General features: G+C 46.6%; 1 protein-coding gene across 1 annotated transcript in view; it reads right to left on the bottom strand.

Moving 5' to 3' along the window:
• Positions 1 to 27,707, bottom strand: part of MYO18B (myosin XVIIIB) — a 1,019,172-nt gene that overhangs the window by 848,923 nt on the left and 142,542 nt on the right. The window contains exon 8 of the mRNA XM_075320057.1: positions 725 to 901. Within this exon, the coding sequence (XP_075176172.1) occupies positions 725 to 901 (177 nt within the window). The remainder of the gene's footprint in view (positions 1 to 724; positions 902 to 27,707) is intronic.

The raw sequence follows: 27,707 nt of genomic DNA, 5'->3' as shown, positions 1-27,707 counted from the left end.
ATAAAGAGTGATCAGCTTAACAGCAATTACTTGCAAAGTCAATATTGGCTAAGAAAATGAACTGCAACCCCCAAAACACATTTCAACATCATTGCATTCCTGCCTTAAAAGGAGCAGCTAACATTGTTTTAGTGATTGTTCCATTAACACAGGTGTGGGTGTTAATGAGGACAGGGCTGGCGATCAATCAGTCATGATTAAGAAAGAATGACACCACTGGACACTTTAAAAGAGGCTGGTGCTTGGTATCATTGTTTCTCTTCAGTTAACCATGGTTATCTCTAAAGAAACACGTGCAGCCATCATTGCTCATTTCAATACAGAAATATTACCGAGTCCATCAATTATTATATATATGAAACTGAAATAGCTGTTGCAAAAAAACCAAATTGTTCTAAAGAAAAAAGGTTAACATTAATAGGGGTGCCCAAACTTTTTCATATGACTGTATTTGTAGCATTCTCAAAACTTTTTGGCCATGACTGTATAATATACTGGATGTAGTGCATGCTAGATAATGACCTCTAGAAGCAAAAGGGTACAGGCACACTACATGTCCTGTCACTAATATCACAAAATGTTATAAAAGTATATAAAGACTGGCTACTCTTCAGACCTATGTAAGTAGATGTATCTGAGGCTCTCAGATCTCGACATATGAGAATAGGGGAAAGTATCTGAGAATCCTGCTTTGAAGAAAACCGCAATAATAAAACTATCCAACCTTTGTAGAAAAGCTTGCAACGGGTCCGTTTGGTTTAAGAACAATCAGGTTTGGTCCGGCATAGGTGTGAATCAGCTGGGACTGGTAGCGCTGCCATAGAGTGTGGATTATACTGGATTCATTCAGACTGATTAGTGTAGTCAGATCTTCTGCATAGTCAAATTTGGATGGATTTGTCTATAGAAAGAAGATAAAATATGCAAAGATATAAAGAAATACAAAGGCTTCTCAAACTAAATGTTATCATAAGATGAATTTTGCATGATAAAAGTTGTAACATGTTATCTATTATTATTATTACTAGAAGGTGGCCTGATTCTAACACATCGGGTATTCTAGAATTTATTGTGTAGTTGATGTATGATTTTTGTTATATATATATATAGATGTTGTTGTGTGTAGTTGCCAAGTGTTTGTGTAGGGAACTGTAAATGTTCTGGGTGTTGTCTGGGTGTGGGGGTGTGTGAGAGCGGTGTTGTTTGTGTGTTGCGTTGTGTGTGTTGCATTGTTTGTGGAGTGCTGTGTGCCTGCAGCGTTGTGTGTGTGTGGTGCTGTGTGTCTGTTGTGCGGTTTGTGTGGGTGTGTGTGTGTTTTGGGGAGAGGTATGTTTTGTGCAGTGTGTGAGTTTCTTGGAGGAGTAGTCCTTGGGAGAGAGGAGTATAAAAGGAGGAGTAGTCCTGGGGGGAGAGGAGTATATTAGGAGGAGTAGTCCTGGGGAGAGAAGAGTATAATAGAAGGAGTAGTCCTGGGGAGAGAGGAGTATAATAGGAGGAGTAGTCCTGGGGAGAGAGGAGTATAATAGGAGGAGTAGTCCTGGGGAGAGAGGAGGATAATAGGAGGTGTAGCCCTGGGGAGAGAGGAGTATAATAGGAGGAGTAGTCCTGGGGAGGAGAGGAGTCTAATAGTAGGAGTAGTCTTGGGGAGGAGGAGTCTAATAGGAGGAGTAGTCCTGGGGTGAGAGGAGTCAAATAAGAGGAGTAGTCCTGGGGGGAGAGGAGTCTAATAGGAGGAGTAGTCCTGGGGGGAGAGGAGTCTAATAGTAGGAGTAGTCCTGGGGGGAGAGGAGTCTAATAGTAGGAGTAGTCCTGGAGGGAGAGGCATCTAATAGGAGCAGTAGTCCTGGGGGGAGGAGTGTAATAGGAGGAGTAGTCCTGGGGGGAGAGGAGTATAATAGGAGGAGTAGTCCTGGGGGAGAGGAGTCTAATAGGAGGAGTAGTCCTGGGGGGAGAGGAGTCTAATAGCAGGAGTAGTCCTGGGGGGAGAGGAGTCTAATAGTAGGAGTAGTCCTGGAGGGAGAGGCATCTAATAGGAGCAGTAGTCCTGGGGGGAGGAGTGTAATAGGAGGAGTAGTCCTGGGGGGAGAGGAGTATAATAGGAGGAGTAGTCCTGGGGAGAGAGGAGTATAATAGGAGGAGTAGTCCTGGGGGGAGAGGAGTATAATAGGAGGAGTAGTCCTGGGGAGAGAGGAGTATAATAGGAGGAGTAGTCCTGGGTGGAGAGGAGTATAATAGGAGGAGTAGTCCTGGGGAGAGAGGAGTATAATAGGAGGAGTAGTCCTGGGGAGAGAGGAGTATAATAGGAGGAGTAGTCCTGGGGAGAGAGGAGTATAATAGGAGTAGTCCTGGGGGGAGAGGAGGATAATTGGAGGACTAGTCCTGGGGGGAGAGGAGTCTAATAGTAGGAGTAGTCCTGGGGGGGAGGAGTCTAATAGTAGGAGTAGTCCTGGGGTGAGAGGAGTATAGTAGGAGGAGTAGTCCTGGGGTGAGAGGAGTCCAATAGGAGGAGTAGTCCTGGGGGGAGAGGAGTCTAATAGTAGGAGTAGTCCTGGGGGGAGTGGAGTCTAATAGGAGGAATAGTCCTAGGGGGAGATGAGTATAATAGGAGGAGTAGACCTGGGGGGAGGTGTCTAATAGGAGGAGTAGTCCTGGGGAGAGAGGAGTATAATGAGAGGAGTAGTCCTGGGGGGAGAGGAGTATAATTGAAGGAGTAGTCCTGGGGGGCACAATGTGCGGGGGGCATGGCCGAGCGGGCAAAGTGTGCGGGGGGCATGGCCGGGCCGAGCCGAGCGGCCAATGCGACGGTTGTCACTGTAATGACGTCATTTTGGAGCAAGACAGACAGAATAAGGCAATTATATATATAGATTATTTATTTCTAGAGTACCACTAGGGCCCCCGTGTAGAGAGTGAGGTAGACGGTAGTGGCCGTCTGCAGGGAGCCGGGCAGACAGTTGGTGGAACCGTAGGTAGCCGGGGCTGGGCGGTGGCCCACCGGTACTGAATCGGGGAGCCAGCTGGAAACCGGAGCGCAGGAAGAGCGTACGGAAGGTGCAGGAAAGGACCTACATTACCAACCTGGGGTCAGGGGAAAAACACCGCAGCCGCTTGTGGGACCTGTCCATCCAGCCGTTTGTTTCAGCAGAGACTCTGTGTGTATCATTGGGCTGAGTGAGTACCACCGTGCCGTGCGGCACAGCGCAGCCCCTGCGACCCTGCACCTCGCCAGGCCCCGTAACCCGCCTGCCATCCATCCATACCCCATCACTGGGCCCCGGGACAACCAACCCCCTAACCACGGAGGGGAGAACTAACAACAAAGCTGCTCCCTGTCACCGCTCCCGGGATCCCCGTCCAGAGCAGCGGTGGTGTCACCATTATCACCACAGCCGTGGGTGGTGTCACAGACAATAACAAATCCCCACAATTAATCAAATCCCTTTTTCACTCACGGGCAAGGAACGCCGCTCGAGTCCCCGGGATCCGGCCCACCGCTCGAGCCACCACCGAGCAGCAGCAGCCGCAGCAGCAGCGGCAGCCGGACCCGAGCAGTGGGAGAGCGTAGCGTCCCCTCCTCCGCCCGCGACACATGAACTAGCATTTTCATAGGTTGAGAGTTGAGAAAAGTATGGTATGTGGCAATATTTTTGAGTTGCAGACAGTAGGAGGTAATGATAGCTTGGGGTGAGGTATGAAGGACAAGACAGAGTTGAGTGTTACTCCGAGGCAGTGGACTTCAGATTCTGGGGAGAGCATGATGTTAATTATTGTAATAGATACTTGTAAATCAGGTAGAGTAGACAAGTGGGATGGGGGAAAGATGATTAGTTTAGTTTGCCCACAATGCCACATTTTAAAAAGTGAGAGGAGAAGAAGTAGGATATGGCTGATATACACTCTGGATTTCTGGACACCAGGGAGGTGACGTCTGGACTAGAGAGATAGATCTGAGTGTCGTGAGTATAAAAGTGGTACTGAAAGCCATAGGACTTTATGAGTTCTCCCAGGCCAAAGGTATAAATCGAGAAGAGTAAGCATCCCAGATCACAACCTTGAGGGACACTGGCAGACAGAAGACAGGATGAGGAGGTAGTGTGGAAGTGGGTGACACTAAAATTGCGGTTGAAAAGGTATGAGGATATCCAGGAGAAAGCAAGGTCTCTGATACCAAGGATAGAGAGCATCTGTAGTAGAAGGAAGTGGTCGACAGTATCAAAGGCAGAGGACAGGTCTAGAAGGAGGAGTATAGTGAATTGTCTGTTAGCTTTGGCAGTAAGTTGTAAGTAGTTTGGGTCAGGGCCGTTTCGGTAGACTGCTGATGATGGAAGCCGGATTGTAGGTTGTCAAAGAGTATGTTAGATGAGATGTGGGAGGAAAGTTCACCAAGGATATGCTGTTCGAGGAGTTTGGAAGATGATATGGAGCAATGATTTGGGGCTCGACTCATGTACCGAGTATAATGGAAGTCAATGATGAATTCGAGTTTCCAGATCTGCACCTGACTGTGAGTGACACTGTGGAGCCTCACACTCAGAACAAGGCTCCATAGGATTTGATGGATGTCTTGGGATATTACACCACTGGATTACGTCAGAACATTGAGGATTTCTTTTTAAGTAATACATTTGTGAAGGAGTGAGAGTGGGGAAATCTTTATCTGAATAAACTATTTTTTCCTGTGTGTGTGTGTGTGTGTGTGTGTTTTTTACTTTAGACTTACAGGGTTATTAATGAGGGTATCTGATAGAACCATTACTAACCCCTGGAATTGAGGTCAGCTATCAAGTCACAGCTGACATCAACCCCAAAAGAATTACCCCTATTGCCACTGCACCAGGGCAATCAGGAAGAGCCAGGCAAAGCAACAGAATTGGCTCATCTAAAGAATGCGCCACTTCTACGGTGGCTGTGGGCTGCTATTTTTAGGTAGAGAAGGGTCAAATAACCATGTGCATTTCCAGTCTAATACCAGCCCTGCTGACTGCTTCACCTTGGCTGGTTACCAGAAATAGTGGGAAATCCAAGCCATTATTTTAAATTAATTAAATAAATAATTGAAAAAAATTGCATAGTTTCTCACCTATTTTTGATAACCGGCCAAGGTAAAGCAGACAGCTGAGGGGGACACCACTTCATTTTAAAAAAAAAAAAAATGTATTCTCTATCCACATTTGTTTGCATGGCAATTGTCCTGCTCTTACCCCCATTTTGTTTCCTTTTACAGCCCACTAGCTTTTATTATGACCATTTTGAAGCCATCTTACTACTCCAAAGCTCAGGTCCCCATTGACTTATATGGGGTTCGGTGTCCACGGTCAAATGCAGGTACCGATCTGAACTTGTAACTAAAGTCCGTCTGAACCCGGCTAACCCGAACGTCCATGGATCTGTTTATCCCCAGCAAAGTACCATTCACTAGTACGTTTCCAAACATTATGTACATGGTACAGCAATAATTGAGCCGAGTTCCTTAACAAGTTTTGGATTCAGAGCATTTGGGTCCTGGGCCTTGTTCAGACTGATTTTTATTTAATTTAAAAAGAGCAATATCTGCATTTCGCAAACTGAGTTTATTAGTAAAATTAAATTATATTGTTTTCACTGGTACCAAGGTACTAAATGTGATCAACGGTGTACTCGCTACCGGATTGCTGGACTTTCGGATTGCATTACATGGCATCAGAGCAGTCCAGCAATCCGGCAGTGAGTTCACCGGCAGTCACAGTTGGTACTTTGGGAGCCCCCGGCTGTGAACTCCAGTGAACTGAGTGACATCACCGCTTCTCACAGATGTTGGAAGTACTCTGCAAGTTGTTTAGTAAAAATCAGTTGTTTAAGAACGGTTGGCCTCTGTTATCGTTTTCACTGTGGACTGGTCCTGGCTCGTTAGAAGCAATGGCAACAAGAGGCCTGCAAAACGGTATGACCTGCACCACGCAAGTCCGCTCACCCAGCCAGGACCACAAACCCACTTTTTCTATAGAGGGGCAAAGCACCTTAAGGAGGGAATCCCTTGCCAATGGCTACCGCACCGGTGGCCTATACATAGGGGCACTATAACAATATGGATGCTACTTTATAAGATCAAATCTATAAAGCACTGTGGAACTACTAGCACTATATAAGTGAGTAAAATAAATTAAAAAAATAAAGTGTACTGTACATGCCTGCACCATACTAACATTTTGTTATCATTTTAGGGCAATATTTATACTCTGTAAACTGGCAAATGAAGTCAGATGGTGAGAAAACAGATTTTAATCCGTTCTTGCAACATTACGGGCAAAGATTCTCTTAAGCCTGCTTTACACGGGACGACCGATTGTGCGATTCCACAATCGATCGTACCCGCCCCCGTCGTTTTTGCGTCACGGGCAAATCGCTACGCGTGGCGCACAAACTCGTTTAACCCCCATCACACGTACTTACCTTCTGGACGACCTCGCTGTGGGCGACGAACGTGCACGTCCTGAAGTGGGAGGGACGTTCGGCGTCACAGCGACGTCACACAGCCGCTGGCCAATAGAAGCAGAGGGGCGGAGATGAGCGGGACGTAAACATCCCGCCCACCTCCTTCCTTCCACATAGCCGGCGGGTGCCGCGGGACGGAGGTAAGCTGCTGTTCATCGTTTCCGGGGTGTCACACGGAGCGGCGTGTGCTACCCCGGGAATTATGAGCAACCGGCGCCATTTTAATTAAACGAGATTATGAAACCGAGCGACGAGTACACTACTCACGATTTGTGAGCGATACTGCGTTGCTCGAAGGTGTCACACAGCCCGACGTCGCAAGTGATGCCGGATGTGCGTCAAAAAAAACGTGACCCCGACGATCTATCGCACGATAGGTCTCGTGTAAAGCACCCTTTACACTTGAGATAGGCTCTACCATTTTGAGCTGAAACGTTGCATAGACTAATTACAATCCACTTTCTAACCATATGATTTTGGAGTGTTCCCCACATTTATTGGATTTACATGTAATAAGTTTTGGTGATAACTTTGAAGGATTCACACACATTTTTGTATGAAATGTGCTCCTTTTTTGTCTGTGTACTTCATTAGTTATGTAATATTATGTATAAAACAGTATACAACTGTGTTTTATTACTATATAGACCTTCAGAAAATAGATTACTAAGGCCTTGTTCATACCATGTTTTATCGCCTCCATTTAACATATACTCAAGGAAAAATCTGATGTGCTGTATATGTCAAATGGAAAGCTGTGATGGATACCTAACAATGGCATCTGTCACCCATAGATTAACACAGGATCCATTTAATGGATATGACATGACCTTTTCATGACAGATTCATTTAACTGATGCCATTAAAACCTTTGGATGACAGTTAACACTGTTTGGCATCTCCTACCTCACCCATAAGCTATAATGGCACTGAGCTAACAGATCTGTCATTTCATACTGTTAGGGGTACTTTGCACGCTGCGACATCGCTAGCCGATGATAGCGATGCCGAGCGCGATAGTACCCGCCCCCGTCGCACATGCGATATCTCGTGATAGCTCCCGTAGTGAACATTATCGCCACGGCAGCTTCACACGCACTTACCTGCCCTGCGACATCACTCTGGCCGGGGACCCACCTCCTTCCTAAAGGGCCGGGTCGTGCGGCGTCACAGCGACGTCACACGGCAGGTGGCCAATAGAAGCGGAGGGGCAGAGATGAGCCGATGTAAACATCCCGCCCACCTCCTTCCTTCTGCATAGCCGGTGGAGGCAGGTAAGGAGAAGTTCCTCGCTCCTGCGGCTTCATACACAGCGATGTGTGCTGCCGCAGGAACGAGGAACAACATCGTACCTGTCGGTGCAGCGAAATTATGAAAATTACCGACACTACACAGATCACCGATTTACGACACTTTTGCGATTGTTTATCGGTGCATCTAGGCTTTACACGTTGCAACGTCGTTACTGTCGCCAGATGTGCGTCACTTTCGATTTGACCCCGACGACATCACAGTACCGATGTCGCAACGTGCAAAGTACCCCTTAGGGTTCATTCACTCTAGTGTAATACTCGGAAGAGTGCAATGCAAAAAAAATGTATTACAATCGGATCCATGTTATTGAATGAGACAGTTTTTCTCAGCTGTATTCGGCGTGAGGAAAAGAACACAGCATGCTGTGAGTAGACGCATAAATCGGAGGACACTACCTATTCAAGTCTATGGGTACGATAAACAAATTGGACATCACACTGACCATCCTATTGGCATCCGTTTTTTACGGATACATTACCATTCTCTAGCATAGGGCACTGTAAATGGTCCTGTAAATGATCGTAAGTGAATAATAGCTGCTGAGGAAAAAAAAATAGATTGCATATGGACAATACATCGATGACTAGTGAAAAAAAAAATCGTCCATCTTTCCTGGACTGTTTTTGTTATTCGCTAGTTTGAGCATTCCTTAAAGGTGGAAAGAAGACACAATTCCAATTTAGTTCAAGCTGTACTTATTAAATGGTATAAACATGAAATGTCCTTAGTTTTCTTTGAGGTAGACTTTATTCTTGATAAAGGTGGCGTTCTCCAGAAACGTTGAATTTAGAATTGCCTGCTTCTATGAGTCCCTTATGTTTTAGAGTCTAAATTGGGAAATAATGTGGGATAAAGAAAATGCCCACAAACTACCTAAAAAAGGAACTAATGACATTTCATGTTTACAGATAGGTCCCAAAATATTTGGACAGTGACACACGTTTTGTTATTTTAGCTGTTTACAAAAACATGTTCAGAAATACAATTATATATATAATATGGGCTGAAAGTGCACACTCCCAGCTGCAATATGAGAGTTTTCACATCCAAATCGGAGAAAGGGTTTAGGAATCATAGCTCTGTAATGCATAGCCTCCTCTTTTTCAAGGGACCAAAAGTAATTGGACAAGGGACTCTAAGGGCTGCAATTAACTCTGAAGGCGTCTCCCTCGTTAACCTGTAATCAATGAAGTAGTTAAAAGGTCTGGGGTTGATTACAAGTGTGTGGTTTTGCATTTGGAAGCTGTTGCTGTGACCAGACAACATGCGGTCTAAGGAACTCTCAATTGAGGTGAAGCAGAACATCCTGAGGCTGAAAAAAAGAAAAAATCCATCAGAGAGATAGCAGACATGCTTGGAGTAGCAAAATCAACAGTCGGGTACATTCTGAGAAAAAAGGAATTGACTGGTGAGCTTGGGAACTCAAAAAGGCCTGGGCGTCCACGGATGACAACAGTGGTGGATGATCGCCGCATACTTTCTTTGGTGAAGAAGAACCCGTTCACAACATCAACTGAAGTCCAGAACACTCTCAGTGAAGTAGGTGTATCTGTCTCTAAGTCAACAGTAAATACAAAGGGTTCACATCTAGATGCAAACCATTCATCAATTCCAAAAATAAACAGGCCAGAGTTAAATTTGCTGAAAAACACCTCATGAAGCCAGCTCAGTTCTGGAAAAGTATTCTATGGACAGATGAGACCAAGATCAACCTGTACCAGAATGATGGGAAGAAAAAAGTTTGGAGAAGAAAGGGAACGGTACATGATCCAAGGCACACCACATCCTCTGTAAAATATGGTGGAGGCAACGTGATGGCATGGGCATGCATGGCTTTCAATGGCACTGGGTCACTTGTGTTTATTGATGACATAACAGCAGACAAGAGTAGCCGGATGAATTCTGAAGTGTACCGGGATATACTTTCAGCCCAGATTCAGCCAAATGCCGCAAAGTTGATCGGACGGCGCTTCATAGTACAGATGGACAATGACCCCAAGCATACAGCCAAAGCTACCCAGGAGTTCATGAGTGCAAAAAAGGGGAACATTCTGCAATGGCCAAGTCAATCACCAGATCTTAACCCAATTGAGCATGCATTTCACTTGCTCAAATCCAGACTTAAGACGGAAAGACCCACGAACAAGCAAGACCTGAAGGCTGCGGCTGTAAAGGCCTGGCAAAGCATTAAGAAGGAGGAAACCCAGCGTTTGGTGATGTCCATGGGTTCCAGACTTAAGGCAGTGATTGCCTCCAAAGGATTCGCAACAAAATATTGAAAATAAAAATATTTTGTTTGGGTTTGGTTTATTTGTCCAATTACTTTTGACCTCCTAAAATGTGGAGTGTTTGTACAGAAATGTGTACAATTCCTACAATTTCTATCAGATATTTTTGTTCAAACCTTCAAATTAAACGTTACAATCTGCACTTGAATTCTGTTGTAGAGATTTCATTTCAAATCCAATGTGGTGGCATGCAGAGCCCAACTCGCGAAAATTGTGTCACTGTCCAAATATTTCTGGACCTAACTGTATGTGGTAATATATAAATCTTGAAAAAAAGGTTTTACACAATATAAAGTGGTTTTAGCAAAGTTTGGACTTCATTCTCTTTGTTTTAGCATCTTTGCTATTGTTTATGGATAGGAATAATGTATATATGTACTCATTTCCTTGATTCCTTTTTATTACCTTTTTAAACCCTATGTTGTGAAGTTGCCACTGACTAATGCCATATGCTAGGGTTCATCAGTCGTAGACTTCCTTATTTTTGTGACAATTTTGGGGGGCCCTATGGACATACAGTATATATATAAAAAAAAATACAAAAAACACCTCACATTTTTGACAATATTTTGCTATATGTTTTCAATGGACAACAACACTGAAGATATAACATTTTGATACAATGTAAAGTAGTCAGTGTCCAACAAGTATAAGGCTGGGGCCACACGAGCATAACTGCGAGTGCATCGCATGACACTAGGCTCCCACTCTGCTGGAATGTAAACATATGTGTTATGCCACTGTGACGTGATCCTGCGATTGCAGCACAGCTGCAGAGGAGAAGAGAGGCGGGTGCGGAGGAGGAGAGGGAGTGACTAATCTCCCTATCTCCTCCATTGTCAACTGATGCGTATATCGCACTGTAATGCAGTGTGATGTTTCTCTCGCACCCATAGAATTGAATGGGTGAGAGAGAAAACAAATCAGGTTCCATCTGCAGCATGTTGTGATTGTTTTCTCAGTCCGATTAGGGCTGAGAAAAAAAATCGACCACAGAGTAGTATTGGTCCAATTTTTTTATCGCATTCCACTCATTCCGTTTTACTTGCCGTGTGTCCTTAGCCTAACAGTGTAAATTGGTGCCCTCTAAATAACTCAACAAAGCTACTAATGTGAAAACCACTGGCAACAAAAGTGAGAACACCCCTATGTGAAAATGGCCTGTGCTCTAATCAGAATAAATGCAGTGTTACTGTGAGAGCTAGTGCTCTGTCGGCTCTCACGAGAAGTGAATCATGGCAGCATCAGGGGTCATCAGTTGACTCCGTGCTACCATGACAACACATTGGCGCCCCAGTATTGCGTCACAGGGCCGCCGATTGTGGCACAGAGCAGTATGATCCCCGCTGCTGCCATTTAAATTACGTTGTCAGTGTTTCACAGCACGATCTAAAGGGTTAACAGGTATGGGCGGCTCTCCAGTCCAAGCCACACATGTCGGTTGATTAGATCAGCAGACCTGTGCAGGGATCACTGCTGGAGCCCGCGGTAATTGGATATAGGCGACCAAGGACGTACTGGTACATCCTTGGTTGTAAAGGAGTTAATCAGCAGTAGATTATCATTACAGGACTACTTGTCGTGCTGCCAGGTAGTCCAGCATATTCATGAGCTCTGTATAACTACTGGATATGCAGCAGAGAAAATATTGTTTTTATCAAAATGATAGCAAACAGCTCAGCAAGTGACACATCGCTGAATTCAGAGTCTCTGTCTCTATATTATGCTGCTCATAGATGGGTGAGCAAAAACCTGGTGACAGATTGTCTTTAAAACATAACCAGGGGCTCCAGAAGGCAAAAAATAACTCCTTCGATTCAAAAGAAATACAAATAAATGGCACCAGTATAGAGGAATAACGACTGTTTGATATGGCATAAATGAGTAGCTAAAAAATAAAAGGCATTCCTCTCATTTTACATACCCTACCAACGTAAAAATGACAGCACCACACTGATACAAATGGATGGAAGGTCCCTGGATATTGATCACAGTTAGATAACAGTGTGTGTGTGTGTGTGTGTGTGTGTGTGTGTGTGTGTGTGTGTGTGTGTGTGTGTGTGTGTGCGCGTGCGTGTGCGCGTGTGTGTCTCTGATACCAAGTTCCAGCAATAGTAGTTGTATACCAGAAAAATTACTAATGCTGTAATAAAGTGTAAGAATAAAAATACTGGTACTTAATTTAAAAAAAAAAAATTCCTGACATCCTCCCTATATGACCTTTTAATTAAATGTATGGATTCATTGCCGGTCCAACATAGTCCATCGAATCTGATGTAGACCATACTGGAAACCTGCAAGAAGTAAAATCACTACAAAAACATGAAAATAAGAAAGAAGAAATCTCTTATATTTACTTTCAAATGCTTTATCTTAACACGGAAACTGCAGGACTAGAGAGGTTTGGATGGCAGAGTGCAGTCATCAGTGTAAGTGCTGGAAGTGCTGGAAGTGAACCCCATTCCTTTAAACAGAACCACATACACCAAAGAGAAAATATAAGGGGATCACTAACATTCTCCAGAATATCTATCCAAAATGTATTAATACTAGCGATGAGTAGATCCGAACTATAAAGTTTGGGGTTCATGTCAAACACGGACTTTACAAAAACATTTTTTTGGTCATGCGCACTATATATCGCTAAAGGCGGGATGCGTACACCCGGCTCCATAGTGCACATAACCAGACGTGCTGGGCATACTGATCATGTGCACTGATGCTAAACCCGGCGTCAAAGACGGTGACAACGGATAAGTATACATGTCCATGTCCAGTGTCTGACTGGCTACCAGAGAAACCTCCAGTAATAACAGTCCTGGCTGTGGTTACCTGGATTGAACTCCAGAGTTCTCACCTGAGCTCCGGAGTGCAACCTGGATTGAACTCAGGGTTTGCAGGACTGAACTGCAAGTGCCGACTGATTCCCCGGTGATTGTAGTTCAGTTCATGACAGCTGCGGACAGGCCGGGCTGAACTCTGAAGCTGTCACCTGAGCCAGTCCTGGCTGCGGTTACCTGCTTTGAACTCTGGAGCGTGAACCTGAGCTCCAGAGTGCACCCTGGACTGAAATCTGAGTTTGCAGGACTGAACCGCGAGGGCCGAATGATTCCACGGCAATTGCGGTTCAGTTCATGTCACAGCTGCGAACAGGCCGGGCTGAACTCCGGAGCTCAGGTAACAGCCTGCGATTCTGTCCATGTCGATGATGCTGGGCATTGAGTAGCATATTGGCACTCTCACAGTGGCATACTAACATGCTAAGAAGGCGGACTAGCCGGGGGAAATAAAGTCCTTGCGACTAATCCCTGCCCTCATTAGCATATCATAAAGGATCTTTAGAAATACTTTTTCAAAATATCCCTTTAACTATGCTACTATAGCCTGGGACGTTTAGGCAGGGATTAGCAATATGAACTTAGAACTGCTCGTGGTTCTGGATGCATAGGGACTAGAGTTGAGCGCGGTTCGTGGTTCGTGGTTCTCCAGTTCGCGGCTCGAGTGATTTTGGGGCATGTTCTAGATCGAACTAGAACTCGAGCTTTTTGCAAAAGCTCGGTAGTTCTAGAAACGTTCGAGAACGGTTCTAGCAGCCAAAAAACAGCTAAATCATAGCTTGGTTTCTGCTGTAATAGTGTAAGTCACTCTGTGAATCAAACTATTATCACATTTCAGTGTATAGTGTGCGTGAACAGCGCCTTCAGATCACTGCTGTTTCTATAATGGCGATCGCCATTTTTTTTTTTTTTTTTTCTTGTCTTCCTTCCCTAAGTGCGCGCGTCTTGTGGGGCGGGCCAGCATGTCAGCCAATCCCAGACACACACACAGCTAAGTGGACTTTGAGCCAGAGAAGCAACGGCATGTGTGATAGGATCTGCATGTCACATGTCCCTGCATTATAAAACCGGACATTTTCTTCACGGACGCCATTATCTGCCTTCTGCGTCTTTGGTGTCAGACATCACTGTCGCAGCTCCGTCTTCCTGAGTCCTATAGCCGATACAGCTGTATGCGCTGCATACACAGCGTTAGACAGCTTAGGGAGAGCACTTTATAGCAGTCCTTTTAAGGGCTCCAACCGGCAGGGTCAGAGAGCCATAGGTGACAGGTCCTGCAAACAGCAACAGCGTCTGTGTAGCCCAGGTCAGGGATTTCCTACCTGCATTTCACCATTAGGAGGGAATAGAAAGGCAGGCTTCCATTCCTCTACCCAGAGCACCACAATCCTGCCACTGTACCCTCTTGTCCTCTGCACACTCCAACTGATAACTAAGCCATTATACTAGCAAACACTCAGTGTACCTAGTGGCATCCTATACGTGGCTATTGGACTTTGCTATAGTCCCACTAGTGCAAAGACATTTGCAGAGCGCGTCTGCCTGCATTGCACACTACAACTCATTCTAACCAAGCCATTATACTAGCAAACACTCAGTGTACCTAGTGGCATCCTATACGTGGCTATTGGACTTTGCTATAGTCCCACTAGTGCAAAGACATTTGCAGAGCGCGTCTGCCTGCATTGCACACTACAACTCATTCTAACCAAGCCATTATACTAGCAAACACTCAGTGTACCTAGTGGCATCCTATACGTGGCTATTGGACTTTGCTATAGTCCCACTAGTGCAAAGACATTTGCATAGCGCGTCTGCCTGCATTGCACACTCAAACTCATTTTAACTAAGCCATTATACTAGCAAACACTCAGTGTACCTAGTGGCATCCTATACGTGGCTATTGGACTTTGCTATAGTCCCACTAGTGCAAAGACATTAGCAGAGCACATCTGCCTGCATTGCACACTACAACTCATTCTAACCAAGCCATTATACTAGCAAACACTCAGTGTACCTAGTGGCATCCTATACGTGGCTATTGGACTTTGCTATAGTCCCACTAGTGCAAAGACATTTGCAGAGCGCGTCTGCCTGCATTGCACACTCCAACTCATTAAAACCAAGCCATTATACTAGCAAACACTCAGTGTACCTAGTGGCATCCTATACGTGGCTATTGGACTTTGCTATAGTCCCACTAGTGCAAAGACATTTGCATAGCGCGTCTGCCTGCATTGCACACTCAAACTCATTTTAACTAAGCCATTATACTAGCAAACACTCAGTGTACCTAGTGGCATCCTATACGTGGCTATTGGACTTTGCTATAGTCCCACTAGTGCAAAGATATTAGCAGAGCACATCTGCCTGCATTGCACACTCCAACTTTTTTAAACTAAGCAATTTTACTAGCAAACACTCAGTGTACCTAGTGGCATCCTAAACGTGGCTATTGGACTTTGCTATAGTCCCACTAGTGCAAAGACATTTGCAGAGCACGTCTGCCTGCATTGCACACTACAACTCATTGTTACTAAGCCATTATACTAGCAAACACTCAGTGTACCTAGTTGTATCCTAAACGTGGCTATTGTACTTTTGTCTATTCACAGTATTGGAACGATATTTGCAGCACGTCTGCCTGCATTGCACACTCTAACTTTTTTAAACTCAGCCATTTATAGTAGCAAACACTCAGTGTACCTAGTTGTATCCTAAACGTGGCTATTGTACTTTTGTCAATTCACAGTATTGGAACGTTATTTGCAGCACGTCTGCCTGCATTGCACACTCAAACTTTTTTAAACTCAGCCATTTATAGTAGCAAACACTCAGTGTACCTAGTTGTATCCTAAACGTGGCTATTGTACTTTTGTCTATTCACAGTATTGGAACGATATTTGCAGCACGTCTGCCTGCATTGCACACTCTAACTTTTTTAAACTCAGCCATTTATAGTAGCAAACACTCAGTGTACCTAGTTGTATCCTAAACGTGGCTATTGTACTTTTGTCAATTCACAGTATTGGAACGTTATTTGCAGCACGTCTGCCTGCATTGCACACTCAAACTTTTTTAAACTCAGCCATTTATAGTAGCAAACACTCAGTGTACCTAGTTGTATCCTAAACGTGGCTATTGTACTTTTGTCAATTCACAGTATTGGAACGTTATTTGCAGCACGTCTGCCTGCATTGCACACTCAAACTTTTTTAAACTCAGCCATTTATAGTAGCAAACACTCAGTGTACCTAGTTGTATCCTAAACGTGGCTATTGTACTTTTGTCAATTCACAGTATTGGAACGTTATTTGCAGCACGTCTGCCTGCATTGCACACTCAAACTTTTTTAAACTCAGCCATTTATAGTAGCAAACACTCAGTGTACCTAGTTGTATCCTAAACGTGGCTATTGTACTTTTGTCAATTCACAGTATTGGAACGTTATTTGCAGCACGTCTGCCTGCATTGCACACTCAAACTTTTTTAAACTCAGCCATTTATAGTAGCAAACACTCAGTGTACCTAGTTGTATCCTAAACGTGGCTATTGTACTTTTGTCTATTCACAGTATTGGAACGATATTTGCAGCACGTCTGCCTGCATTGCACACTCTAACTTTTTTAAACTCAGCCATTTATAGTAGCAAACACTCAGTGTACCTAGTTGTATCCTAAACGTGGCTATTGTACTTTTGTCAATTCACAGTATTGGAACGTTATTTGCAGCACGTCTGCCTGCATTGCACACTCAAACTTTTTTAAACTCAGCCATTTATAGTAGCAAACACTCAGTGTACCTAGTTGTATCCTAAACGTGGCTATTGTACTTTTGTCAATTCACAGTATTGGAACGTTATTTGCAGCACGTCTGCCTGCATTGCACACTCAAACTTTTTTAAACTCAGCCATTTATAGTAGCAAACACTCAGTGTACCTAGTTGTATCCTAAACGTGGCTATTGTACTTTTGTCTATTCACAGTATTGGAACGATATTTGCAGCACGTCTGCCTGCATTGCACACTCTAACTTTTTTAAACTCAGCCATTTATAGTAGCAAACACTCAGTGTACCTAGTTGTATCCTAAACGTGGCTATTGTACTTTTGTCAATTCACAGTATTGGAACGTTATTTGCAGCACGTCTGCCTGCATTGCACACTCAAACTTTTTTAAACTCAGCCATTTATAGTAGCAAACACTCAGTGTACCTAGTTGTATCCTAAACGTGGCTATTGTACTTTTGTCTATTCACACTACTGCAAATCTATGTGCAGCACCTCTGCATGACAACCTCGTGCTCTGTTTTTAATAAGCTATAATGATAGCACAAAATACTGCCATTTTGTGGCATCATAGAACTGGCTGTTGTATTCCATTAGTGCCCCACTGGTGACAAGCTATTTCTAGCACCTCTACATCACACCCTCATGCACATTTAGCTACGCTAATGTTATAGCAAACTCATGGAATTCATTGCTGCATTTCATAATTCGGAGGGATAGAAAGTCAGGCTTCCTTTAGCTTTTCCTTCTGTTCATAGACAGCATCTCCAAGACAAATTTCCCCTCCACGTCTAAGTGTGGAGAGGCAGCTAGTGCGCATGCGTGTGCCGATGTACCCCAGCTGCAGCATAATTACAGTGTTTCGCCTAGTGAGTATGCTCAGCCTGACTGTGCCATTCCTGACGCTAAGTCTTCATTTCGGGATACAGCGCATGCTCCCACACTAAGTGTGAAAAGCCTCTTTGCACAGGTGCTTGCATTCTGTGCCGGGTCTAAGTCCTGTTTTGTGCCTAGACACCATGCTAAAGCTGATAGTCTTTTTTCAGAGACTGTATTTCATGCTACTGAGCATGCTCAGGCACTTCCTGCATCAGAGACTAGGTCCGGTAATGAACTCTTTGGCCCTGGCCCTGATGTGGGGGTCCCATATAGACCACAGGGCATCAGGTGTCCTCCCAAATGGCTTGCAGAGGCCCACACCTATGACTTGTCACCGCATTATTGATGGTCAGACGATGACTGGTGAGGTGTTTGGGTCATGGCAGCCATGAGGTCATCATTGAAGTTGCGTTTCCAAATAGGACGCTAGTTATGCCACTCATGACGTGTCACTCTGCTTTTGTCTCCAGGAGGTGCATTGTGGTTCACCCTGGTTTGGGGCGGACCCAGGTTATAAAAGGGGCTGGAGCCAACAAGGAGGTGCGCAGTCTTCTATTATGCTCCGAAAGAGCACACCTCCATGTGTTGAACCCATTGCGGCTTTAGGCCAGAGGTAGGCAGGGATAGGGTGGTGGATGCAGGCCACCACCACAGTTGGTAACGCAGAACGGTTAAGACCAGCTCCTGTCCTAACAGTCCTGCTTGTGCAGCCCAGTGGCATTAACAGGCCTGCTGCTGCTGATGCGCCTGCTGTCCACAGGTGTGGCCCCTACGCACACGGTCAGCGTACTCAATGGCCCCTGTGTTGTTAACAGGGAGTTCCTGGGCTGGGTGGGCATGTGGACCCTGTGACGCTAACAGGGCTCACAGTCTCCAGATCCGAATGGCGTCTAACTCGGTTCAGGCTACTATTAGTTTCATAGCCACACAGCTCTGTATCCTCCACCAAACCTTCAAGTTGCCAACCTCTCCTTTTCCAACTGGGAGCACGGTGGACACTGACTGCTGAAGGTGATATATACCTTTCTCTTTCTTTTCTTATTAATTTTTGTTATATAGCGGTCACAGATTATATACCACTTTATCCAAATCTGCCAGTCCCACTGTAACAGATGTTGTTTCTTCAGCAAATGTTACAGTTGTTTAACCACCAAATCCACGGACCCAAATTTTTTTCCCCTTTCCAACACACCTGTTCCCCTTTCCAACAGCATCTGTCCTTTTTCAACTCATTTTGGGATATGACCAAAAGTGCAACTGTGCAGGGACACCGTACTCAACGCCATCTCAGCACAGCAGCCATCCCTCGGTCCCTCCGATGTGGACAAGTAAAAGACCATTTCCTCCTATCCATGACAAAGTGTTGAGATTCACTCTGTGCAGCACTGGTGTTTAGTGGAAAAGTAGATCTAAGATTGCGTACCACATTCTGCAGATACTCCTGTATACGTGCGTCTATTTCTATGGCAGGAATTAGTTCGCCAAATTTTGTCTTGTACCGGGGATCTAACAGTGTGGCAACCCAGTATTCAGGATTACTTCAAATTCATACAATCCGAGGGTCATGTAGGTAGTGCAGCAAGAAGGCGCTCATGTGTCTTGTGCATCCAGGAGGACCAAGTCCTTGGTGTGTTGGTGGCAGAGAGGTGAGAATCGTGCATCCTTCCTCTGCCCTCTACCCACAACCTCGCACAACCGAAATGTGAGCAAGCTCTCACTCATCTGCTGAGTCTTCCATGCCCATCGCCAGTTCGTCCTCCATTTCTTCATGGGCTCCTGCACTTTCATCAACACTTTTTGCTGATACTATGCGCCCTTGTTAATCCCTCTCCCTCACCATGACTGCCGCATAGGTGCCGCTGACCATCTGGACCTCGTAGATCTTGTTATCCCTTCCGCATATGACTCCTCCTGTACTTCCTCCCCTTCCTCTTGTCCCAACACCTGACTCCGAATAATAATTACAGTGTGCTCCATCATGTAGATGACCAGAATTGTCACGCTGAGAATGACATTGCCAGTGCTAAACATCTTCGTCGACATTTCAAAACTGTGTAGCAGGGTGCATAGGTCCTTGATCTGACACCACTCCAGCAGCGTGATCTGCACCACCTCTGGATCAACTTATCCCAGGCTATATGTCTTACCGTATTTCAGCAGGGCTCTGCGGTGCTGCCACACACGCTGCAACATGTGCAGATTCCAATTCCTGCGTGTCGGAACATCGCATTTCCGGCGTTTAACTGCCAGACCCTAAGACTTCCGGAGTGATGAAAGTTGTTGAGCTGCTGTGTGCGCACGATGGAAGTGAGCACATAGCGAGCGTGCCCGCTGCACAAGGACATGTAGGCCGTGATGGTGTTTTAAAAATTGCTGGAGAATTCGGATCAACACGTGAGCCATAAAAGGCACGTGTGTCACATTGCCCTGAGGATGGCCCGCAGCCAGGTTTGCATCATTGCCGCACACGGCTGTTAAGTCACCAACGGAGTCCGCTCCGTCAATTTGTACTCCGGTCGCCAGGTGACAACGTGTTCCTTTCATGAATAGTGCTGATGATGGGAGAGTAGTCGATGCCAGCGGCGCAGGTGGACGCAGGTTATGCTCACCCACTGGGCTGCATTACCTTGACAGATGCAGAATCTCTGGCTGAATGTAGCTGGTGGGTATCTCACAGATGAAATACCATCATTCAGCTACAACCAATGGGAAGACACCACACCCTTTTTTATGCCCATCCTGTCTGCAGACCACTGCCAGACATAGCTATGAACCTCTGGTTAATTTTACCCCCAGTTCAGTTTTATGATTTTGTGTGCTTGTTACCTGACTACTTTTCCTGCTTGCTGTTTATGTACCTTGTTGGCCGATACGCATTTCACCTCTGCTTGTTTTCTGATTAAGTCCTGGCCGTCCCATTCTGTTCCTGTTCCTCAATTAATGTTTTGACCCTGCCTGACTACTATTCTCTGTAATAGCGGTGTGACTCACATTTCCCATACATTTCAAAGTAAAACTTTGACCGCCTGATGGCATTGAGCTCTGCTGCCAGCATAGTAAGGAGGTGTGTGGTAGTCCTTGTGCGCAGTTGCAAGGAAGGGTGGCCTGACCACACAGGGTTTGCGCAAAGGTAGAGGACCCACACGAGGTTGAAGAGGCAGAAGCAGTGTATTAACTTCTACATACAGAACAAGGATTGAAACAACTCGTGGGGACGGCAAGACTTGTACAGCAGACCCTTCTCCATCTCTCACCATAGTTTGCCAGTGCCCAGTCAGTGACATGTAATGACCCTGTCTATGCTTACTGGTCCAAGTATCTGTGTTGAAATGCACCCTGTCGCACACAGATTTTCTCAAGGAAGTGGTGATGTTGTGTGCGACATGCCGGTGTAGCGCGGGCATGCTTTTCTTGGAGAAGCAGTGGTGATTGGGCATCTGGTACTGGGGCACAGCGACAGACATAAGGTCTGTAAAATCCTGTGTGTCCACTACGCGTAAAGGCAGCATTTCGGTAGCCAACAGCTTACAGAGGGATAGAGTCAACCACTTAGCTTTGTCATGGGTCGCAGTAAGTGGCCTTTTATTTGACCACATCTGAGGGACAGAGATCTGGCTGCTGTCTGTAGACGGTGTTGAGTAGGGTGTCCCTGGAAAAATGCAGGTTTGTGAGAAAAGTGCAGGCGGAGACATGATGTTGGCTTCATCTTGCCTTCAGATCTGTTCATCTTGTATCATTTTTAAAAAACACAGCAAGCAAGGGTTACTCCAAGCGGAGTCTCCCTTTTTTTCCAAAAATTGGGCCCCACACAGACACCTTATCAGTGGCAGCACTTGTGCCCTAGTTGCAAACAGGATGTTTTGATTTGCATCAAGCACATTCCAAATCCACAAGCATTTACTCTCCCCAGGATGACACAGGGGTAGTAAATTCCTTCTGGATCCATGACTTGTTCATTTTGATGAACGTCAGTCTGTCCACATTGTCACTGGACAGACGCGTGCGCTTATCTGTCAGCACACACCCAGCAGCACTGAAGACACGTTCAGAGACAACGCTGGCAGCTGGACACGACAAAATCTTCGAGGCGTAACTGGAGAGCTCTTGACATTTTTCTAGATTTGAAGCACAAAAGGAGCAAGGCTCCATTTGCAAAGTCATTGCATCGATGTTCATTTGGAGATACTCCTGTATCATCCTCTCCATCCGTTGACTATGTGTCAGACTTGTTGTCTCTGGTGGCCTTGCAAAGGAGGGTCTAAAAAAATTATGAAAAGATTCCATAAAATTGCTGTTACCAGCACCAGATACGGTCCTACTGGTACGGGTAGACTGTTGAAGATGACGAGGCCGTCCCATGTTTGTCAAGTTACAACTGGGAGAATCACTCCCTTCACCTGCACGGTTGTTTGGTGGAAAAGCCGAGCTAAGATCGAGTAACAGCTTCTGCTGATACTCCTGCATACGTGCGTCCCTTTCTATGGGTGGAATTATGTCACAAAATTTGGACTTGTCCCGGGGATCTAATAGTGTGGCAAGCCAGTAGTCATCATCACTTCTAATTTTGACAATACGAGGGTCATGTTGGAGGTAGTGCAACAAGAAGGCACTCATGTGTCTTGCGCAGCCATGCGCACCAAGTCCACGCTGTGTTTGTGGCATAGAGGTGCTAACCGTTCTTTCTTCCTCTGTCATCTCCCCCCAACCTCTTTCAACTGAAATTTGACCAAGGTCCCCCTCATCTGCTGAGTCTTCCATGTCCATGGACAGTTCGTCCTCCATATCTTCATGTCCTCCTGCACCTTCCTCAACATCTCACCTGCTACCATGCGCCCTTGTTGATCCCTGTCCCCCATGGTCCCATGCCTGCCGCGTTGGTGATGATGAACGTCTGGACCTTGGTGATGTTGTTGTGTCTTGCGCATATGAATCCTCCTGTAGTTCCTCCCCTTCCTGTTGTCCCACCCCCTGACTACGAATAGTGTTTAGCGTGTGCTCCAGCATGTAAATGACTGTAATCGTCATGCTGATAATGGCATTGTCAGCGCTAAACATATTCGTCGCCATGTCGAAACTGTGCAGAAGGGTGCATAGGTCCTTGATCTGAGATCACTCCATCAGGGTGATCTGCCCCACTTCTGCATCTCGTTGGCCCAGGCTATACATCATGACGTATTGCACCAGGGCTCGCCGGTGCTGCCACAGTCGCTGTAACATGTGGAGAGTTGAATTCCAGCGTGTCGCCACATCGCATTTCAGGCGATGAACCGGCAGGCCGAAAGACTTCTGGAGCGATGCAAGTCGCTCAGGTGCGGCGGTTGAACGGCGGAAGTGAGCACTGCAGACAGTTTCCGTGCCCTGGTCAGAAGGCCATCTAGGCCGGGATAGTGTGTTAAAAATTGCTGGACAACAAGGTTAAACACGTGAGCCATACAAGGCACGTGTGTCACCTTGCCCAGGCGAAGGGCCGCACCCAGGTTTGCAGCATTGTCGCACACGGCCTTACCAGGCTGCAGGTTGAGTGGAGACAACCATTTATCAAAATCAGTCTCCAGAGCTGCCCACAACTCAGTCGCTGTGTGACTCCTATTTCAAAGACATGTCAAGCTAAAGACCGCCTGATGCCGTTGCGCTCTGCTACCAGCATAGTAATGAGGGGTGCGTGATTCCTTCTGCGCAGTGAGAACGCTGGTGGCCTGACCAGGCAGGCTTGGGGCGGAGGTGGAGGACCCAGATGAGGTGGAGGATGCAGAAGCAGTGGCGGAACTTGGACAGACAGAGGATTGACACACAAGTCGTGGGGACGGCAAGACTTGTGCAGCAGACCCTTCACCATCTATCACCATAGTTACCCAGTGGCCAGTCAGCGACATGTAACGTCCCTGTCCATGCTTACTGGTCCAAGTATCGGTGGTGAAATGCACCCGTTCACACACAGAGTTTCTCAAGGAAGCGGTGATGTTGTGTGCGACATGCTGGTGTAGCGCGGGCACACCTTTCTTAGAGAAGTAGTGGCGACTAGGCATCTGGTACTGGGGCACAGCGACAGACATAAGGTCTCTAAAATCCTGTGTGTCCACTAGGCGGAAAGGCAGCATTTCTGTAGTCAACAGCTTACAGAGGGATAGAGTCAACCTCTTCGCTTTGTCATGGGTCGCAGGAAGTGGCCTTTTATTTGACCACATCTGAGGGACAGAGATCTGGCTGCTGTGTGTAGACGGTGTTGAGTCGGGTGTCCCTGGAAAAATGCAGCTTTGTGAGGAAAGTGCAGGCGGAGACATGATGTTGCCTTCATCCAAAGTTGGTGCTATCGATGTCTGAGAGAGCTGTACACACTCACTTGTTTCCCCTTCCAAACCAACTGACGACCTACCAAGCAAACTGCCTGTTGCGGTTACAGTGGTGGAAGTTGTGGGTGGAAAAACAGGTGTGACAGCTGTCCCCACAGTCCTAGAAGATGACGAGCGCGCGGATGCACTGGAAGGGGCAGGCGGTGGATGGTTCGCTCCGCTAGGCCGCATTGCAGCACGGTGAGCTTCCCATCGGGCCATATGATATTTATTCATGTGACGATTCATGGAAGAAGTTGTCAAACTGCTGAGGTTTTGACCTCTACTAAGAGAACCATGACAAATTTTACAGATCACATAATTTGGGCGATCTTTTTCTATGTCAAAAAAGGACCTGGCTAGGCAAGGCTTAGAGGCCATGCGACCTGTTGATCCACCCCGAATAATGCTCAGAGGCAGAGTGGTGGCTGAGGATGCAGTTGTAGACGTGCTACCAGTGCTCCGACTGTGTCCAGGAAGGCGCCAGGTTACTTCGACGTCGGTTGCATCCTCCTCCACCGCCTCTGTTGACCTCCTCGAGTGTCTGACTGTGGGTTGACAGTAGGTGTGATCTAGAACTTAATCATCAATTGTTGTGTTTGCACTCCCCTACCCCTCAGACCGAGTTTCTTCTTGCCCTGACCGAATATTTAAGTTGTCATCCCAATCGGGTATCTGCGTCTCATCTTCATCAGTATGTTCCTCATTGCCTATAACCACAGTTGTTGGAAAGGCAGCATTTTGGTAGCCAACAGTTTGCATATGATGAAAGTCAACCTCCAAGCCATTTCATGCCCTTCTAAAAGCATGTAAAACACAGCGAGGGGACTCCAACCACAGTCTCCCTCGTTGCCACTAACTGGGCCACACACACCCCACTTGACTGGCATCGGTTGACCCCCCCTTTTGACAAAGAAAAAGATGCTTTGCATGAAGCACTCTCAAAAATACGCGTGCCTTTCCCGTCCCCTGGCTGACCCAGGGGAAGAAAAGTCCTCTGAGAGCCATGACTTGTTCATCTTGGTTCTTTTAGAGACACAGCGAGGGGACTCCAACCACAGTCTCCCTCGTTGCCACTAACTGGGCCACACACACCCCACTTGACTGGCATCGGTTGACCCCCCCTTTTGACAAAGAAAAAGATGCTTTGCATGAAGCACTCTCAAAAATACGCGTGCCTTTCCCGTCCCCTGGCTGACCCAGGGGAAGAAAAGTCCTCTGAGAGCCATGACTTGTTCATCTTGGTTCTTTTAGAGACACAGCGAGGGGACTCCAACCACAGTCTCCCTCGTTGCCACTAACTGGGCCACACACACCCCACTTGACTGGCATCGGTTGAGCCCCCTTTTGAAAAAGAAAAAGATGCTTTGCATGAAGCACTCTCAAAAATACGCGTGCCTTTCCCGTCCCCTGGCTGACCCAGGGGAAGAAAAGTCCTCTGAGAGCCATGACTTGTTCATCTTGGTTCTTTTAGAGACACAGCGAGGGGACTCCAACCACAGTCTCCCTCGTTGCCACTAACTGGGCCACACACACCCCACTTGACTGGCATCGGTTGAGCACCCTTTTGAAAAAGAAAAAGATGCTTTGCATGAAGCACTCTCAAAAATACGCGTGCCTTTCCCGTCCCCTGGCTGACCCAGGGGAAGAAAAGTCCTCTGAGAGCCATGACTTGTTCATCTTGGTTCTTTTAGAGACACAGCGAGGGGACTCCAACCACAGTCTCCCTCGTTGCCACTAACTGGGCCACACACACCCCACTTGACTGGCATCGGTTGACCCCCCCTTTTGACAAAGAAAAAGATGCTTTGCATGAAGCACTCTCAAAAATACGCGTGCCTTTCCCGTCCCCTGGCTGACCCAGGGGAAGAAAAGTCCTCTGAGAGCCATGACTTGTTCATCTTGGTTCTTTTAGAGACACAGCGAGGGGACTCCAACCACAGTCTCCCTCGTTGCCACTAACTGGGCCACACACACCCCACTTGACTGGCATCGGTTGAGCCCCCTTTTGAAAAAGAAAAAGATGCTTTGCATGAAGCACTCTCAAAAATACGCGTGCCTTTCCCGTCCCCTGGCTGACCCAGGGGAAGAAAAGTCCTCTGAGAGCCATGACTTGTTCATCTTGGTTCTTTTAGAGACACAGCGAGGGGACTCCAACCACAGTCTCCCTCGTTGCCACTAACTGGGCCACACACACCCCACTTGACTGGCATCGGTTGACCCCCCCTTTTGACAAAGAAAAAGATGCTTTGCATGAAGCACTCTCAAAAATACGCGTGCCTTTCCCGTCCCCTGGCTGACCCAGGGGAAGAAAAGTCCTCTGAGAGCCATGACTTGTTCATCTTGGTTCTTTTAGAGACACAGCGAGGGGACTCCAACCACAGTCTCCCTCGTTGCCACTAACTGGGCCACACACACCCCACTTGACTGGCATCGGTTGAGCACCCTTTTGAAAAAGAAAAAGATGCTTTGCATGAAGCACTCTCAAAAATACGCGTGCCTTTCCCGTCCCCTGGCTGACCCAGGGGAAGAAAAGTCCTCTGAGAGCCATGACTTGTTCATCTTGGTTCTTTTAGAGACACAGCGAGGGGACTCCAACCACAGTCTCCCTCGTTGCCACTAACTGGGCCACACACACCCCACTTGACTGGCATCGGTTGACCCCCCCTTTTGACAAAGAAAAAGATGCTTTGCATGAAGCACTCTCAAAAATACGCGTGCCTTTCCCGTCCCCTGGCTGACCCAGGGGAAGAAAAGTCCTCTGAGAGCCATGACTTGTTCATCTTGGTTCTTTTAGAGACACAGCGAGGGGACTCCAACCACAGTCTCCCTCGTTGCCACTAACTGGGCCACACACACCCCACTTGACTGGCATCGGTTGAGCCCCCTTTTGAAAAAGAAAAAGATGCTTTGCATGAAGCACTCTCAAAAATACGCGTGCCTTTCCCGTCCCCTGGCTGACCCAGGGGAAGAAAAGTCCTCTGAGAGCCATGACTTGTTCATCTTGGTTCTTTTAGAGACACAGCGAGGGGACTCCAACCACAGTCTCCCTCGTTGCCACTAACTGGGCCACACACACCCCACTTGACTGGCATCGGTTGAGCACCCTTTTGAAAAAGAAAAAGATGCTTTGCATGAAGCACTCTCAAAAATACGCGTGCCTTTCCCGTCCCCTGGCTGACCCAGGGGAAGAAAAGTCCTCTGAGAGCCATGACTTGTTCATCTTGGTTCTTTTAGAGACACAGCGAGGGGACTCCAACCACAGTCTCCCTCGTTGCCACTAACTGGGCCACACACACCCCACTTGACTGGCATCGGTTGACCCCCCCTTTTGACAAAGAAAAAGATGCTTTGCATGAAGCACTCTCAAAAATACGCGTGCCTTTCCCGTCCCCTGGCTGACCCAGGGGAAGAAAAGTCCTCTGAGAGCCATGACTTGTTCATCTTGGTTCTTTTAGAGACACAGCGAGGGGACTCCAACCACAGTCTCCCTCGTTGCCACTAACTGGGCCACACACACCCCACTTGACTGGCATCGGTTGAGCACCCTTTTGAAAAAGAAAAAGATGCTTTGCATGAAGCACTCTCAAAAATACGCGTGCCTTTCCCGTCCCCTGGCTGACCCAGGGGAAGAAAAGTCCTCTGAGAGCCATGACTTGTTCATCTTGGTTCTTTTAGAGACACAGCGAGGGGACTCCAACCACAGTCTCCCTCGTTGCCACTAACTGGGCCACACACACCCCACTTGACTGGCATCGGTTGAGCACCCTTTTGAAAAAGAAAAAGATGCTTTGCATGAAGC

Source organism: Anomaloglossus baeobatrachus, chromosome 1 (genome assembly GCF_048569485.1).
Source record: "Anomaloglossus baeobatrachus isolate aAnoBae1 chromosome 1, aAnoBae1.hap1, whole genome shotgun sequence".
NCBI lineage: Eukaryota > Metazoa > Chordata > Amphibia > Anura > Aromobatidae > Anomaloglossus > Anomaloglossus baeobatrachus.
Note: the sequence above shows the minus strand (reverse complement) of the source record. Positions and strands in the feature narration are given on the sequence as shown.